Raw genomic sequence first — 15,767 nt, forward strand, 5'->3', positions numbered from 1 at the left:
CAAAGCACAGCAATGTAAAATGAGTGAAATTTTGTTATTGGTAGCAAAAGCATGGTACTATTCACCTAGAACTGCAGCAGCACAACTACTGAAAAGAAACGTTTGCTTTAAAGCAACGAAAATGGCATTGCCTTTAAGTAGGTTTTCAAATATTACAGGGAGAAAAAACCACTTGTGTTTCATTGCCAAGTATTTTCTTTTATTTTTAAATTTAAATATCGTTTCCTATTATTATACAGATTAATGGATTACGTTATGCATTTTCAATTACAAAAGCAGTTTTATCTCAATTCGACTTTTCATGAGAGATTTAAAAAAGATGAAACTGTGTTAGGAACCAAACTAAATCGTCTGCGGTCTATTACGTATGAGAATGAGATGGATAAATAGAGCTTCCGGTAAATTAATGAGTATGTGAAATCATTTCCGGTTGATGTTTGAAAAGTAAAGCGATACAAATTTCATTAGTTGCTTCTCTGAAGGAAAAAAAACCAAAAAAAAAATTATAATAAACCGAAATAAAATTAAAAAAAGCTACATGCAAAGCAAAAGGTGAAAGGTCAAAGTACCAGGTCTACAGTTGCTTCGAGAGGTCGCTTCATTGCTTTGGCAGTCGACTGAGTCTTTTAATAACAGGCAGCGAGCACATGATGGCAGTGGGCCAATGGGAGTCAAGCGAATTAACATACAGGTAAACAGCAAGCAGAGGTGCGTCATGGGAACGGCATTGCATTTGTGGATAGGTGAGAAGGAAAAAAATATTCTGAATGCAATATACAACATACAAAACACTAGGCATGCACAACAACAAAAATGTCTTCTAAAGAAATGAATATTACATTTTGAATTAGTACCGAAGCAAAAATGCATCTACTATACCTTAGTTAAAAGCATATAAGAGAGTAAAATATAGATGTTTGAAATTCAGGAAAGTTGAGTAAAACAGCAGCTTGCAGACACTATTAAGCATCATATAAACACTTCACAGAGATGCAGAAAGTTTTAAGGATACACCTATTGGAATTCCTGATAAGTCAGTTCGGTCACATTTTGAAGTGGGAAAAATGATTTTGGAGGTTACATTTTCAAATACAAAACACTAGTGAAAGTTATAGTGCATTACAAATACTGTTAATATCAAGGTGATTGATTGTCTTTTAATTTAGAGAAGAGAAACATTCAATGGTCAAAATGAGAGTGGTTCTTATTCACCAATACAAAACACAGTGCAGAGGATGTCTAGTTACACTAACTTATCATTAATTCCTTTTCTTTGCTCCTACAGCTGGGTCATTTTTGTAGATTTTTTTAATCTTGTAACTTACCACATTACATTGAGAGGGAAAAAAGTCTTTCAGAATTGAAAACATACTTTCTAAATTTTGCTACAACCTTCAGTACTAGCTTCAGGAGCAGGGAGTAAAACTGGGCTCCCAGTTCATATGCTAACATTAACATACGAGTTATGATACTAGTCCAGCATTACTAATTTTTCAAAAGAAAGTATTTAGGCATAGTACATAGGCACATACATTTATGTATTCTTTCATAGTGAATTCAAAATTATGGCTGATATGACAGCATTCTGTAAAAAAATTCCTCATATAAAAATTACTTTCAAGTTTTATGGTGTAAATACTTCTTACAAACCTTTAGAAAGGAAAGAGAAATTTACTTAGAAATTGAAATTTTTACTTTTGATTCTTAAGCACAGGCCGATATTTAGCTCTTTTCAGAATATGCAGATTTTGTCTACCTTGAAATCAGTATGTGGAAATAGGGAACAAAAGTTGAGGTGGAGGAAGAGGACAAGGCACAAAATGCCTGCAAATACCTTGTGGTCATAAGTTTATCAGCTGCCAACAGGGTATTCTGCAGGGCAGTCCTCAAAATTTTACTTATTCCTTGTACCTGTCTATGTAGCATGAATCTTGTCAATGCCCTCCTCATCTCTTCTTTAGCACTTTTCTGGATTACATACCCTGATCTACAAGATCTGCTCGTCTCTCTGGGCCCAGGACCCAGACACAACAAGAAACACCTAGTCTGAAGTGGGGATCTGCACAGACTTTGTCTAAGCAGGACACTGAGCAGGTACCACGGCAGAGGACAACACTGCACTGCCTGGGCACAGCCTCAGAGCTGCTCTGCCTCCACCACAGAGGGAAATCCACACCGAGGTGACGCAGTACAACTGAATTCAGCACTATGCGATGATGAAGTGCACAAGTTCAAATCAACTTCACCAAGAGTAAAGTGTTTCAGTTAATTACTTTTCTTATCCAAATACAGATCTTATCTAATCTCACTTGTTAACTTATTATCTCTCTGTTTATTATTGCCTTTGTCCAATTTTTCTCCATTTTCTTCCTAACATCACCTCCCTACTCTGAAGCTTTCTTCTGGATTTCCCCTCATATTACCCAGCAAGTTCAGTCTTAGTCTTCCCATCCCAAAGGCTTGATCTGTTCTAAACATACTCATCAACCTTGCTTCCATGTAGTCTCCCATTCTTTTCAAGCTTTCAAACTGCTCATTTTGCTCTCCTATGTTAATATTTTCTTTTATTTCATCATGATAGTAACACCTCCTTTGCTTCTTTCTGTTCCATCAGATTATCTCCTTCTCAACATTTGATCTACATAACTAACAACCAACTAATCAATACCGGATGGAGAGGAAGAGGATGCAAAAAGGAAATAAGGATAATATTGAAAATGATCAAACTTCCAAGGCATAGTATTTGCCTGCCATACAGCACATTGGTATGCTATAATGTCTCCTGGAATACAAACAAGATCCACACAGCAGTGGCCTCCATGAGGCCAGGAACTCCTGATTGAACTCAAATGAAAGAAGGAAAGCCCACAAGAGGTGGGAGTAGGGACAGATGGCTCAGGAGGAACAGGGACACAGCCTGAACATGCAGGGATATGTTAGGAGAGTCAAAGATCACCTGGAGCTGACTCTGGCAAGGGATGTGAAAGACAACCAGAAGGGCTTCTGAGCAACAAAAGGAAGACTAGAGAAAATGTGTTTCCACTGCTCAGTGGGGCAGGCAACCTGGTGACAGGGCATGGAGAAGGCTGAGGTTAGGAAAATCCTTTCCATCTCAGTCTTTACTGGCATGACTGCCTTTCAGGCCAGTGGGAGACCAGTGGGAAAGTCTGAAGTGAAAAAGATTTTCCCTTGGGGGAGGAGGATCAGGTTAGGGAACATTTAAACAAGCTGTATGCACACAGAGCCATAGGAACTAACAGAATGCACCCTGGGTGCTGAGGGAGGTGGCCAATGTCACTGCAAGGTTACTCTCACTTATCTTTGAAAGGTTCCTGTGACTGAGGGAAATTCCTAAAGATTGCAAGAAAGTAAATGACACTCCTATCTTCAAAAAGGGCAGGAAGGGAGGTCTGAGGACTGGGAGGTTGGTCAGCCTAACCTAGGTCCTTGGGAAAGCAATTGAGCAAATCCTCCTGAAAACCATCTGCAAACATGTGAAAGCCAAGACAATGATGGGAAGTAGTCACCATAGATTTATGACAGGGAAATGGGCTTAACCAGCCTGACATCCTTCTATAATGAGACTGGCAGGGTGGTGAAGGGAGAGCAAGGGATGTTGTTTCTCTTGATTTCAGAAAGGATTTCAACACCATTTCATCCTCACAGACAGATTTATTTATCATGGGCTAAATGGGAAACAGGGAGGGGGACCGACAATTGTCTCACATGCCAGGCTCAAAGGGATTTGACCAGCAACACAGAGCCCCGCTGGAGGCCAGTCACCAGTGGTGTGAAACTTGGAGGAGTGGTTGATACACAAGATAGACTTGCTGCTGCTCAGAGGGCCTAGAAAGTCTGGAGAAATGGGCACAGAGGAACTTCACAAAGTCCAACAAAGACAAATATCAAGACCTGTACCTGGGGAGGAACATCACGAGGCACCAGTACATGCTGGAGGCCACAAAGGCTTGGCAGAAAAGACCCTCAAGATCCTGGTGGACACCAAGCCAGCAATGTGTCCTCAAAAGCAAAGGCAGCTAATGGAATGCTGGGCTACATTGGGAAGAGTATCACCAACAGGTGGAGGGAGGTGATTCTTCCCCTCCACTCAGCCCTGGTGAGGCCACATATGGAGCCCTCTGTCCAGGTCTGGGCACCCCAGTACAAGAAAGACATAGGTGTACTAGGAAACACTCCCATAAAGGACCAGAAAAATGATCAAGGGACAGGATTCAGCCTGGTGAAGATACAGGGGAATCTCAACAGTGTATACAAATACCTGATTCCAGGGTAAAGATGGAGCCAGTGGTGCCCAGGGACAGGAGAAGAGGCAATGGAAACTAATTTAAATAAAAGAAATTCCATTTAAATGTAAGATTAAAAAAAACAAAACCATTTCTTTTTACTGGAAGTATTAAACAGGCTTTCAAGTTATGGAGTTTCCATCCTTAGAGACATTAGTAAACGAAACAGGCACATCCTGGGCAATCTCGTCTAGCTCCTCTGCTTAAGCAGGGGAAACAGGCTAGAATATTTTGTACATGTTTCTCTGCAAAATGTTACCCTGAATTACAGGTCCCTGTTGCCTTCTCCTGTGATATTAGACTGATAACATTTCAATTCTGTGTTTCCAAAGATGCTTCATCTTGCTTTGAGGCTAATGCAACTCTAATTAAGCCTTATTTAAAACCCCAGGATATATATCTGCAACCATTACCAAAGCGCAAAAAAAATTAATCCACTCATCTCTCTCCTTTCTTATTTAGTATAGTGCCTAGAAATATTACATTCTATAAATGAACAATAAATATTGCACAACAGAAGCTAATCAGAATAAAAACCCAATCTTCTCTGCTTTAATTTCCAGATGGCATTCAATTTCTGCAAGCACGGGAAACTTTAACTAAAAATCATCCAATTTGAAACAAAGGCTGTGATGCTATTAGAGAAAGAATATTGAAACTTAAGAAATATTCTTCTGTATTATGGTTTACTTTCTTGCATAACTTACCCTTTGTCCCTCAGAAAAGTCTGGTATTTTCTAATGTGTTAAAATACAATAGCTTGGGGTAGTTATGTACTGTACTGTATTGTGTTTCTTGTAGGCCTTTAAACCAGAGAATAACTGTATTGTCTATAACTATTGTATGCACTGCCCACAAGTCCACAAACCACATCTGCTTAATTATTCGTCCACTGACAGCAATGAGGACAATGACTCTTTGATTTGCTGCCAGCAGTTTTGTCTCTCAAGTCAGATCCTGGATGTTCAATTTATTTAACTTCATTAATACTGCTGCAAACTCATCAACTTTCCTGGTAGCAACTGTAAGAGGAATCCAATCCTGGTGAAGGGGTGGGCTGTCTTGTCTGAAGAGTTTTAAGTAAGAGGTTAATATATCTGAAAATAAATCAGATTTATGATCACTCACTCTCTTTTCTTCTGACTGTAGCCACAATGTTTCTTTCCTAATGATTCCCATTACAGTTTACTACTTTAAAACCTCATGATTCAAGTAACTGGCCCATAATGGCAGGAGAGGCAAGAAGTCTCTAGGCATGAAATGTGTCTAACCAAAGTTCAAACATATACAGGCAACACTTTTTAGTCATTGGGGATAGCTGTAGATCCACAGAGGGCAGTTCTTTCTCATCCTCAGGCAGGCACTAATGGTACATCAGATGAGTGCCCTGGTTTTCCTACACTGCCAGCACAGTGAGACCAAGGTGGCTGGATGGTTGTCTCGTTTCTAAGGCAGACTGTGCTGATTTCAATACAGGTTTCTGTTCTACTACTGATCTCTGAAGCAAACACTCCCTCTTTGCTTTTCTTCCAAATTTCCACATGTATATCTGCCATCAAAGAGCTAAAACAGCATATGTGTCCCTGTTTTCCTGGGAACACTGAAGCTTATCAGTTTTGTTTCTGTTTGGAAATATGAGGGGCAAATTTACATATAATTAAGGCAGAGAACAGAAGTGGTATAGAGTGTCATTTGCTTCACTGTCTTGAATAGAAATACAGCATTAAAACAAGGGCATAAAGAAAAGAAAGTGCTTCCTCCCATCAAGCAATAGTAATAATTTTATAAATTCTTATCTTTCACCAAAAAAAAAAATTAAAAAAAAGAGGCAAAAGAGAAAAGAAAGTATAAGCAAACAGCATTAAATTGCAGCAAAATAGGCATCAGAAAAAGGCAGCCATACATGCCAGCACTTACCATCACAGTCGCAGCTGCCGCAGCTGCCTGGGCTGCCACTGCAGCCTGGTTGGCTTGGTGTTGCGCCGCTTTGATTTTGGCCTGCAAATGTGCAGGAGGGTGAAAATACTTGCATTTCTCCCTCATGCAACGACCTTTTATGTAATCCATACACACGGTTACGGTGTTGTCATTTGTGTCAATCATTGTGCTGTCTGCCGGATGCGCAAAGCGGCAATCAGTCTCTCCACGCGCACAGTTCCCCCGCTGGAACTCCCTGCACACCTACGCGCAAAACAACACACGTTGCAGGGCACAGCTCGCTGCAGCCTGCAAGGGCAGGGAGGCTCCCACGCCCCCAAAAGACAGCCTGCCCCCTTCCCCTGCTAGTTCAAGCTTTACGGCAACTTCAGTTTAATAAACCCTGCATCTTTTGGTGGGTGAGGGGAATGCACCTATTTTATCCTTATGTCGTTGGCTCCTTAGGTAGCTCTCTGGTACTGTGGTTAAATAACAGAAGCATTCCCAAATGCCTTTTATTTTTTCCTGCTAAAAACGCAGCTGGGAAGGATACTTACGTAACTGCTTCTGCAAAACTAGCTGGGAATCACAAAATATTTTGTCTCTTTCTGACTACACTTTGTATTCTTGCGGGTGGGCTGGTAGGGAAGGAGTTCCTCTTGCTGAAACCCAGGGAAAATACACATCAGACGCAATGCATTTTTTATGGAGTCTACAAACAAAACTGAGAGCCTACTTAAAAATAATTTTCAAAAATGGGCAGAATGAACACACTTATTTTCCTAAGAAGAAATGTGCTCAAGACACTGGTGCTTAGGCTTTTGGGAAAGGACATTCATTTCTGCAAGAGCCATTTGGCCTCCTTGTGTACTCGGATCACAGATTCCACTGAGTCCAGCCAAGCAGTGATCCAGCAACTGCTGGGAGGCTCTGCACATAGCTGGGGGATTGTTCCTTCAGACTGCCGCAGGGTTAATAATATTCCACATCTCCATTGGCAGCTCAGGGCTGAAGGGCTACACCATTCCCCTAATACCAATCCATAAAGCCATAAACTCCCTTATTATCAGCGCAGAAAAACCGAGACAATTATTACTGAAATAAAAAATGTGCTTGTTAGATCATCATTTCATCAAGGGATGTCTTTATGCATATACCTCAGGTTTTTTGAGATGATGAACTTTACAAAAAATGAAAACTCATGTTGATGTCTGTGTATTAAATACAAGCAAAAACTATCTTAAAAATAACAGTGTTTAATTACCACTGGCTGCAAGTGCAGAAATCCTGCCTCGTTACAAGTTTTTTATCTGTAGCAACTAAATTTAAGCTTCGCTTCTAAAACAACAGTCATACCCTCCAAGATCTCTCACACAGCCTAACACAGATTGTGCTTCTAGTCACAGTGGTGTCCACAGTACCTCCAGTTTATCAGTCCTGAGGAGTTTCTGGGTAGCAGTTGAACTGGGGACTGAAACCGGTGGACTTCCAGGAACAATGACAGGCGGCGTGGGCAGGATCTCAGTCGGGACTAAGCCAACTCCTGGTGTTACTGGCGTTAGGTAAGGAGCAAAGCTAATAGCCGTGTTCGTTCCTATTGTGGGACCCACTGGAAATGTGGGCTGGAAAAGGAAAACACACACCAAGGTGAAATAAAAACTCCTTAACCCATAGCTTACTAGTTGTTCTTTGCTTGCTGTTCTTTCTGGCACTGGTTCATTTTCTTGCTGAAAAAACTTTAAACAGCTGGCAAAATACACAGCATCCTCTCTTCTTTTAATCACGTAACACATTCCAGCAGTACATGAAGAACCACCTTTGTAACTCTATTATTGGAAAAGAGTCTGCAGATGCAAAGGAAGTCCTGCTTTGAACCTGAATCAGTGTGGAGGTCCAGCTTACACTGCAGGCTTATTTACACACCTAAATGTAGAAATAACATAGACTTTATTGCTTTTTCTCAATACCTGTTTTCCTTGGAAAAACAGGCTGTTTTTCAAAGTATTCAGATTTCATAGCTGAAGCATTATTAACTATATTAAAGCCATATTTCTAATAAGAGTACATATAATGAGCTCTTTGGCATGTAACTTCCAGTATGTTTGCATACTGTATTTTGCCACCTCCTGCAATTATATGTTACTGTGTCTTATACACTGAAAAAACACAACTTCACAAACGTTTGTGTGCTCAGCTGTCACCAGTGGCAAGCAGAATAAATATTATAACCTCAGCTGGACACAATATTTAGAAAGGGATTATTCAAGCTTATATTAGTTCATCATATGAAAAACTTTGATTGGAGGGAATGATACAAGTCTAAAAAAATCTTGTTTTGTTTCTTCCTACAGTGAGTCAGTGAAGTCATGACCAGAAGAAAGAGCATTTGTGTGATGCTACGACAGCCGTGATGAGGCAGAATAGTGGGTTTGTTACCACCAGCTACCCAGGGGGTGGAGGCAGGACATCACCACGGTCAGCTCTTGCTCAGACCTGCAGAGTGCTTTAGTTCTGCAGAGCTGAGTACCCTAGAGAGTGAAGCTACAATTATAAGTGAGGAAAAACTTTGTGGAAAAACAGGACACATCTCTGAGCAGCTTTGTCAGAAATTAGGTTCACAAATAAGCCAGCAGCTAGAAACACAAGAGCACAACACTAAGGCTTCAAAACACTTTAACAAAGGAGAAGTGTCTTTCTCGTTAAAGTGGCTTGCATGACATAAAGTACGTAGAAAATATGCAAGAGAAAATGCAGCAGCTTTTTTGTTTGTATTCAGTTTTCTTGGGATTTTTTTTGTCTCTGGAACCAATTACTAACATATAAATGGATGTGATTTAGCAGCAATAAGATCCGCTGAGTCTACAGATTAACCAGGATAATCATCTATACAGAAATGGCATCTAACTGCCCTTAAGAGTTAAAAATATATTGTGCTGTGTTCTAATCAATGAACAAATCTGCTTGATATCAAGCAACTCAGTTCATATGTCAAATATGAGCTAAATTCTGAAGAGCATAAAAATGAACATTTATATGAAACAATGGTTTGACTATGTTGAAAGCAATATGTGTTATGTGAAATAAAAAATAAGAGCTTTGTGTCAGATATAATTTTATGAAAAAATCCACTTGTCAAATGACTTCTATGAAATTTTCTTTCACTTTTAATCCATTTGGTCAAGGCTGAGTCATCTTAATCTGGCAATTTGTGTGAGACAGATCTGGCATTTTTATCACAGCAATCAGTACAGAAGACATTATGTCAATGAAATTGTAAAGTTCAAATGATGAAATGGATGAGAAGAAAAAAGTATCATTTTGCCACTTCAATTTTTCTCACAATATTAAGTGGTAGGATCTATTACTTCATCAAAACTTTTTCTGGTGAACACTCAAGCAGTAAATCCCCAGGAAATATCAAGACACATTAGGAGGCCAACATCACCAGATACAATTTGATGGACATGTGCCAGAAATTCAGGGAGTCCTGACACTCAATGCCCAATCCCATCTGACAGTGGATGTTTTGAGTATAAAAAGGCATTACTGAAAAAGGCATCTGGGCTGAGCTTCCTGTGACCAGATGCAGATGTCTTCTTCTGAGATACCTACACTTGACTTCTGTGGTAGCCCATGGAAAGACAAAGGCACTTTGAAAACTTAATCATCTAATCCAAATGCTGATGTCTGGAACAAGCCAAGCAAATAGTAATTAGGAGTGCCAATGTCTTTTGATAAACTATAAATGGACGTTGGAAACTCACTGCAGAAGTTGATGCCAACACTCCAGATGCCTCAAGTTAGAGAAAAAATCCCACTCTCGTGGGATGCCTTACAATAGGAATTTAGATTGAAAAATCATTAGCAGCCAGGTGTGAAAAGTTTAATTCAGATTACTTGCCAAACCATGCTTTAGAAGTCTGCTACACTGAGAAGCCCAACTGCAAGGACTGCCCAGAGCAACTGATCACTTTAGTGCATAACCAAAGATGCTGCTCATGCATGCCAGACTCTAGTTCTATATCACCTCCTGGATATGAATTGTCTCAGGCACCGTATGAATCACCTTGAGACAAAACACTGAGTTTGTGAAGTGCATGCACCACCAATTCTCTGGCTTATCCTCAGACACTTCAGACTTCAACAGAGTAAGAAAATGCTAATCATTAACCTTTGTTCCTGGTACTGGGATTAAATAATATTTAAAGCCATTCAGACCCATAGACTCCTGAGAAACTCTGTGTTCCTACTCAAATTACTTACTAGCAAATTATTGTTATTATACAAATTTTCACCTCCAGAAGGATTAATAGGTAAAAATCTTGCAAACATGACATGAAAGGCATTAAGGGGCAAAAAAAAGGGGAAAAAAATGAAAATCATTATGGAATTAAAGAAAAATAAAACAAGTCTACAGCAACACTCCATTGCATCTTGAAATGCAAATATAAATGAGCATACCTTCAGCATCTTGACCATTCCTTAAATAAACAGACAGGGACTATTTTTATTGATACAATTCAGAGAACTTTTGCAGGTCAACAGGGTCTTCAACTTTACTTACCATCAAGACCACCAGAGAAATATACTTACCACTGGCTGTAGTGGTGTCCCTGGAAACATGAACTGCATTTGCTGGGCGAGCATTGCTGCTGCAGTTTTTTGCTGGATTAAGTTGTTCCTGCCATTGATTTCCAGTTGAGTTTTTAAATGTGTTGGTGGGTGAAGGTACTTGCAGTTCTCCCTTGTACAACGGCCCTGGAAAAAGAAGTCACAGTAATCAGTCAGCTGCTTTTGATGATAGTTCAATGCCTTTGGGCAAAACATTACATCATAAATTAAGCAAGAACTAATGAAACACAGGGTGTTTCCTGGGCACTATGTAGAGGGCTGAAAGGAGCTGATGGCCTTGAGCTCTGCCTCAGCCCACCACCTCTGATTGATCATTAAGGCTGTTAGCCATGGAAAAAAAAAAAGGAGAAAGGCTGTGAATCAGCATTTTCATTGTTAAGTACAGATCACTACCATACAATTAATGATCTCAAAACGGCCCAGACTGCCTGAACTGCCTCTCATGACATCCTGGCTAGAGTATCTGGTGTTACTGTAACATAAAAGTTTTTTTTATTAAATGACATCACATGATGAATAACAAATTGAAACCTTCTTTAAGAGAAATGCAGCCTTATTAAAAATAATTGTGTGATCATGGCAGGGAGGATCTAAAATTGCCACTCACTGCTTGTGTTCTCTCATACATTCACCCTTATTCCAGTTCATTGCCTTCTAGCCTCCTGTTTTTATTACATCAGCACAACTTTGAACTATTTCCATTCAAGTATAAAAGAAGTAAAGGTGGTACTTTTACAGCCTAAATTTAGAAGCAGTGCATGGTCCTAAATCTGAAGGTACACAGCAAAAGGACAGCTCCAATCAACATGAAAGGAGGAGTTTTTAGACAGTTACAAGAAAATAAGAGACTAAAAATATAGGTGGGCTGTCATCTTGAGGGGGTTTGGGTTAGAGGAGATGGGTGTACAAGCTGACCACAAACAGAGGTAGAGCAGCATAGGATGCACTGATATATTTCCCCCCAGAAAGGGAAATTGTAGGGTGCACCAGGAGGTTGTGCAGCTGCAGGGCAGGACCTGCTGAGATCAGAGGCTCCTTGATGACACGGCTCACAAACCACCACAGAGTTTTAAGAGCTGTGACTAGAGGGCCTAAAGCATTAGTCAAAGCGCATTGGATACACTCAACCTGTGTAAGTTGTTTCTAAATTGAGGTGTTTTTAAGAAGTGTTTTTTTAAACTTCCCATTCACTGGGATTAGGGCTTTACTATTTGTAGACAAGCAGGAATATCCTTTTATAGTCAATAAAGCATCCAGATCCCTATGCAGGAATATCACACAGTACAGACATACGCTGACTCTGTGTATGCACACACACACGCTGCTACAAAACTTTCAATGGGCTTCAAATGTCCCCAAACCAGTGTTACTGTTATACTTTTGACTTAGACACCAAAACAGAGTGGATTCTGCCTCTAATTTGCTACAAGGACGTCATAACTAACTGTTAAGGGGTGAGTTAAACATGGTCAGGAAGCTTCTCCTGTGTCGAGGCTGATGGGAAAGCAAACAGCTATTTCCACACTATGAAACTATTGAGAACAGCCCTTTCCTGAGCTGCTCCTGGCTGCTGCTGGGAGTATGCTAAATAGCAGAAGCCGGAAAATGCAAGAAAGCTAAAAATTTAAGAACAAACAATGGTCTCAACACTCAGGAACAATGGTCTCAGTGCTGTTTTAATCTCCTAGTACAGTTGCAACCACTTTCAGGACATTAGGCCTTCCTTCTGTTGAGAGAATCACTAATGCTGCCTGATTTAATGAATTACACAAAAGGAACATTACTCTGTCAGCTGGCATGAGCAGAACCAGTAATAGCTGTGATTTGATGGACAAGAAAGAAAGCTGGCTCCTTCATTTGGGGGAAATGTGGCCTTTACCATCATAATGCTAAACTGGAGCATACCCAGCACAGACAATGAGCATATGGTTTTTTGTTGGCTGATGAGGCCAACTGATTTAGACATTTTTAACTGATATCTATTTTACCTTAGCCTATTTTGTATATCAATGGCTCCTAGAGCAAATCTAAAAATTTAAAAAACCAAAATCATATCAAACTACTGAATCTGATGGAAATATCAACCTGTGGAATAAAAACTTTTCCTTAAACAAGGACTAAGAGCAACTCTCATGCACAGTGGCTTCTGAAGCACCTTAAACCTGAAGAGTGCCTTCAGCCAGATCTCCAGTCTGACCTGTGAAAGCACACAGCTACTGTATACCATCACATACAGCTCTGCAAAGCAACCCACAGTGCACAAAAGATTGGTTATTTCTGAAAACTTTCAAAATAATCCAACCATACAGAAATGTACTGTCCTCTCTGAAGTTATTCATGTCTGTGCATCGTTTACCAGTTCTTTGAGTTCCTGGTTAGCAATGAACGTACGTACTATAAAAGAGCTGTGTGGTCCCACCACGCTGCTATAGAAAGCCCTCTGAACAGATCAAGCCTTGTTGAAATTAAATGACCCAAAATAAACTGCAGTGGAATGAGCACTGAAAATAGTGAGTAAATTAATCCGCCCTCACTACCAAAATTAAATAAATTCTGAGACTGGCTTTTTTACTTTTTGAACCTACAATGGCTGTAGGAATAGATCTAGAGGAATTTTTCATTCCTTTTTTCCCATATGCTCCATTTCCCAGCTACTAATCACTGCACAAACAAAAATTCAAACCTGTAATATCATTTCAGTCAAATGAAATTACATTGACCCTGAAATTTTTTGTTTATTAAAAAGTCAAATACAAAGTTCAATTCACATGACAGCACATATCAACCAAAAACCAGAACAGGCAACTATATAAAACATGCAGGGGTATTCAATGTATTGGCTGGGTCACCACCAATGAGTCCACTTTGTAAAAAACTACTATGCTAGAAGGTCATATCATCCCAAATGCAGAGACAAAAAGAGGTACTTGAACTTTCAGGTGCATCAATATCAAGCTTCTGGAGCAAGGCTTGCTTCATCTTAAAACCACAGCAGTTTAGGAGCTGTTCCACAGACATTCAGTCCCTCTGGCACAGGACAGCACAAACTCAGGCAAGGAAAAATAATTGCTTCTTACAACTTTTAACCCGTTCCCAGATATGAGTCAGAGTCCTGAAACCAAGGGCACAGACAGGTTGGTTTGAAACTGGGTCCCTAGAAACTCCTGTCACCCATGAAGTGAAGGTTATCAACAAGCACATCATAAGTGGTTGTGCACTTCCCATGGGAATTCATGCAAAAAAATCACTGTCAATGAGCTGTCTCCTTATCTGCAATGGATAGGAACAATGAACAGACATCAGCTCACATTCCCAGCAGTCTGTTACTCCCCTCATACTGGAAGGATGGTACCTAACTCTGACCTTTTATTTCTTTGCCTTTGTCCTCTACAGCTGTCCAGCCTATTGCCCAGCACCGCGTTTCAGGAGGATAATGGAAAGTTTGAGCAGAAAAACTACTTTTCTACTGCTAATTATCTGGACTAGAACATGCTGTGGCTCGCATCAGGCTGTCCCACAGGTTTCATTCTAGCAAAGCAGTGAGAGAGGGAAAGGGTGCATCGAGGAGCTGGGAACTCAAAGGACTTCAGTGCCCAACACCTGAGCACAGCAAAGAGAGGCTCCACTTCTACAGGGGCAATGGTCTGGGGAGCTGCTGCCTGACCAGCTTAATTTCAAAAACACATCCCTTAACAAGCCATGTCACACCATTGGCTTTTTTTTTTTTTAAATCAATAGATTTTCCCATTAAGAACAACAGGTAGTTTGTCTAAGATCAATGCCACAAGACAGCCCATAGACTAGAGTATATGAAAAAGCTAGATATATGCTTAGAATTTTACATTTAAAATAAGCAAAATGAGGTGAATGTAGAAGTAACACCCCATAACTTTGCATGTTAACACATGCAAAGGATCCACATAGGGATCCATTTCCTGTCTTTTAATATTTAATAAATTCACAACTTCTCTCAGTATTTTACAGTTGCTCTGATAGTAACAATAATAAGTAATTCAGGTTTGAGAATTGCTTATGTGTAATAATGAGTTAGTTTTACTTATTAAAATTATCTTTCATAAAAGTAAGACGCTCAAACAGAAAGAAAAAGGCAAAATAATGTTTCTTCTATCTCTTAAGGCAAGAATCGACTAAAGCTTCCAGAATTATTTTGCTCAGGTACAGAATTTTGGGTAATTCATTGATGCAATTAGTGGGAAATAACAGAGCATGACTCCCCCTACTCACAGCACACTGTTAAAAACCAGGTTTCCCAATGAGAAGCAGAAAGCAGGAGGCCTGCTGCCTTGCAGGCGTCTGTCCCTTGTTGCAAACCTCGCTCCCCAGGGTGCTTCCAGCTCCCCCTACTCAACTCTCTGTAAACTCCCAGCTTCCTCCTGTACCCCACTCCCTCCTTCCTTCTCCCCCTTCCCTCCCACCTCCCCTCCCTATGCCCAGGAAACCCCTCAGGATAATCACAACAGGCTGGAGCCGTGCGTGTCCCGAGGAGCGGCCAAGGCGCGCACACTGCCGGCACACCGCGCTTGGGAGAGGCCTAGTGCCCGCTCCTGCCTTTTCCTTAATTGGGTAAAACTTTGCATCTCCTTCTACCCAGACACTGATTTTTGCATAACCAGTAAGAACTTTGAGATATGTCTTTGAGACGTCTGCTTCTAGCAGCTTTGCTTGAAACTGTCTACGTTGTTCAGAAGTTATTAAGGTGAGAGGATGATGCTGGCAAAAATACGGACAGTGCATTTATGCAAAACCTGTTTCCTTAAGAAAACAAGCTCAACCTAAAATGCAGATGAAATTGTATGAACTCTCAAGATTGAATTGCAGTCTAATGAGAAAAGAAGAAAAGTATATGACTTCCAAGACATAAATGGTTTTAGAAGGCATCTGAGCAACTCGTTC

The 15,767-nt window shown here is 40.3% G+C and overlaps 1 protein-coding gene across 11 annotated transcripts in view; it reads right to left on the reverse strand.

Annotated features, from left to right (window-relative positions):
* MBNL2 (muscleblind like splicing regulator 2) overlaps positions 1 to 15,767 on the reverse strand; it is a 106,869-nt gene that overhangs the window by 23,235 nt on the left and 67,867 nt on the right. For 7 of the 11 annotated variants that reach the window (XM_064712508.1, XM_064712471.1, XM_064712473.1 and 4 more), the window contains 4 exons: positions 10,815 to 10,979; positions 7,643 to 7,843; positions 6,222 to 6,485; positions 570 to 623 (listed from right to left, as the gene is read on the reverse strand). In XM_064712508.1, the coding sequence (XP_064568578.1) occupies positions 570 to 623; positions 6,222 to 6,485; positions 7,643 to 7,843; positions 10,815 to 10,868 (573 nt within the window). In that variant the 5' untranslated portion in view covers positions 10,869 to 10,979. The remainder of the gene's footprint in view (positions 1 to 569; positions 624 to 6,221; positions 6,486 to 7,642; positions 7,844 to 10,814; positions 10,980 to 15,767) is intronic. The other 4 variants (XM_064712491.1, XM_064712501.1, XM_064712474.1 and 1 more) reach the window with 1 other exon arrangement.

The sequence above is a fragment of the Zonotrichia leucophrys genome, chromosome 1 (genome assembly GCF_028769735.1).
Source record: "Zonotrichia leucophrys gambelii isolate GWCS_2022_RI chromosome 1, RI_Zleu_2.0, whole genome shotgun sequence".
Classification (NCBI taxonomy): Eukaryota; Metazoa; Chordata; class Aves; order Passeriformes; family Passerellidae; genus Zonotrichia; species Zonotrichia leucophrys.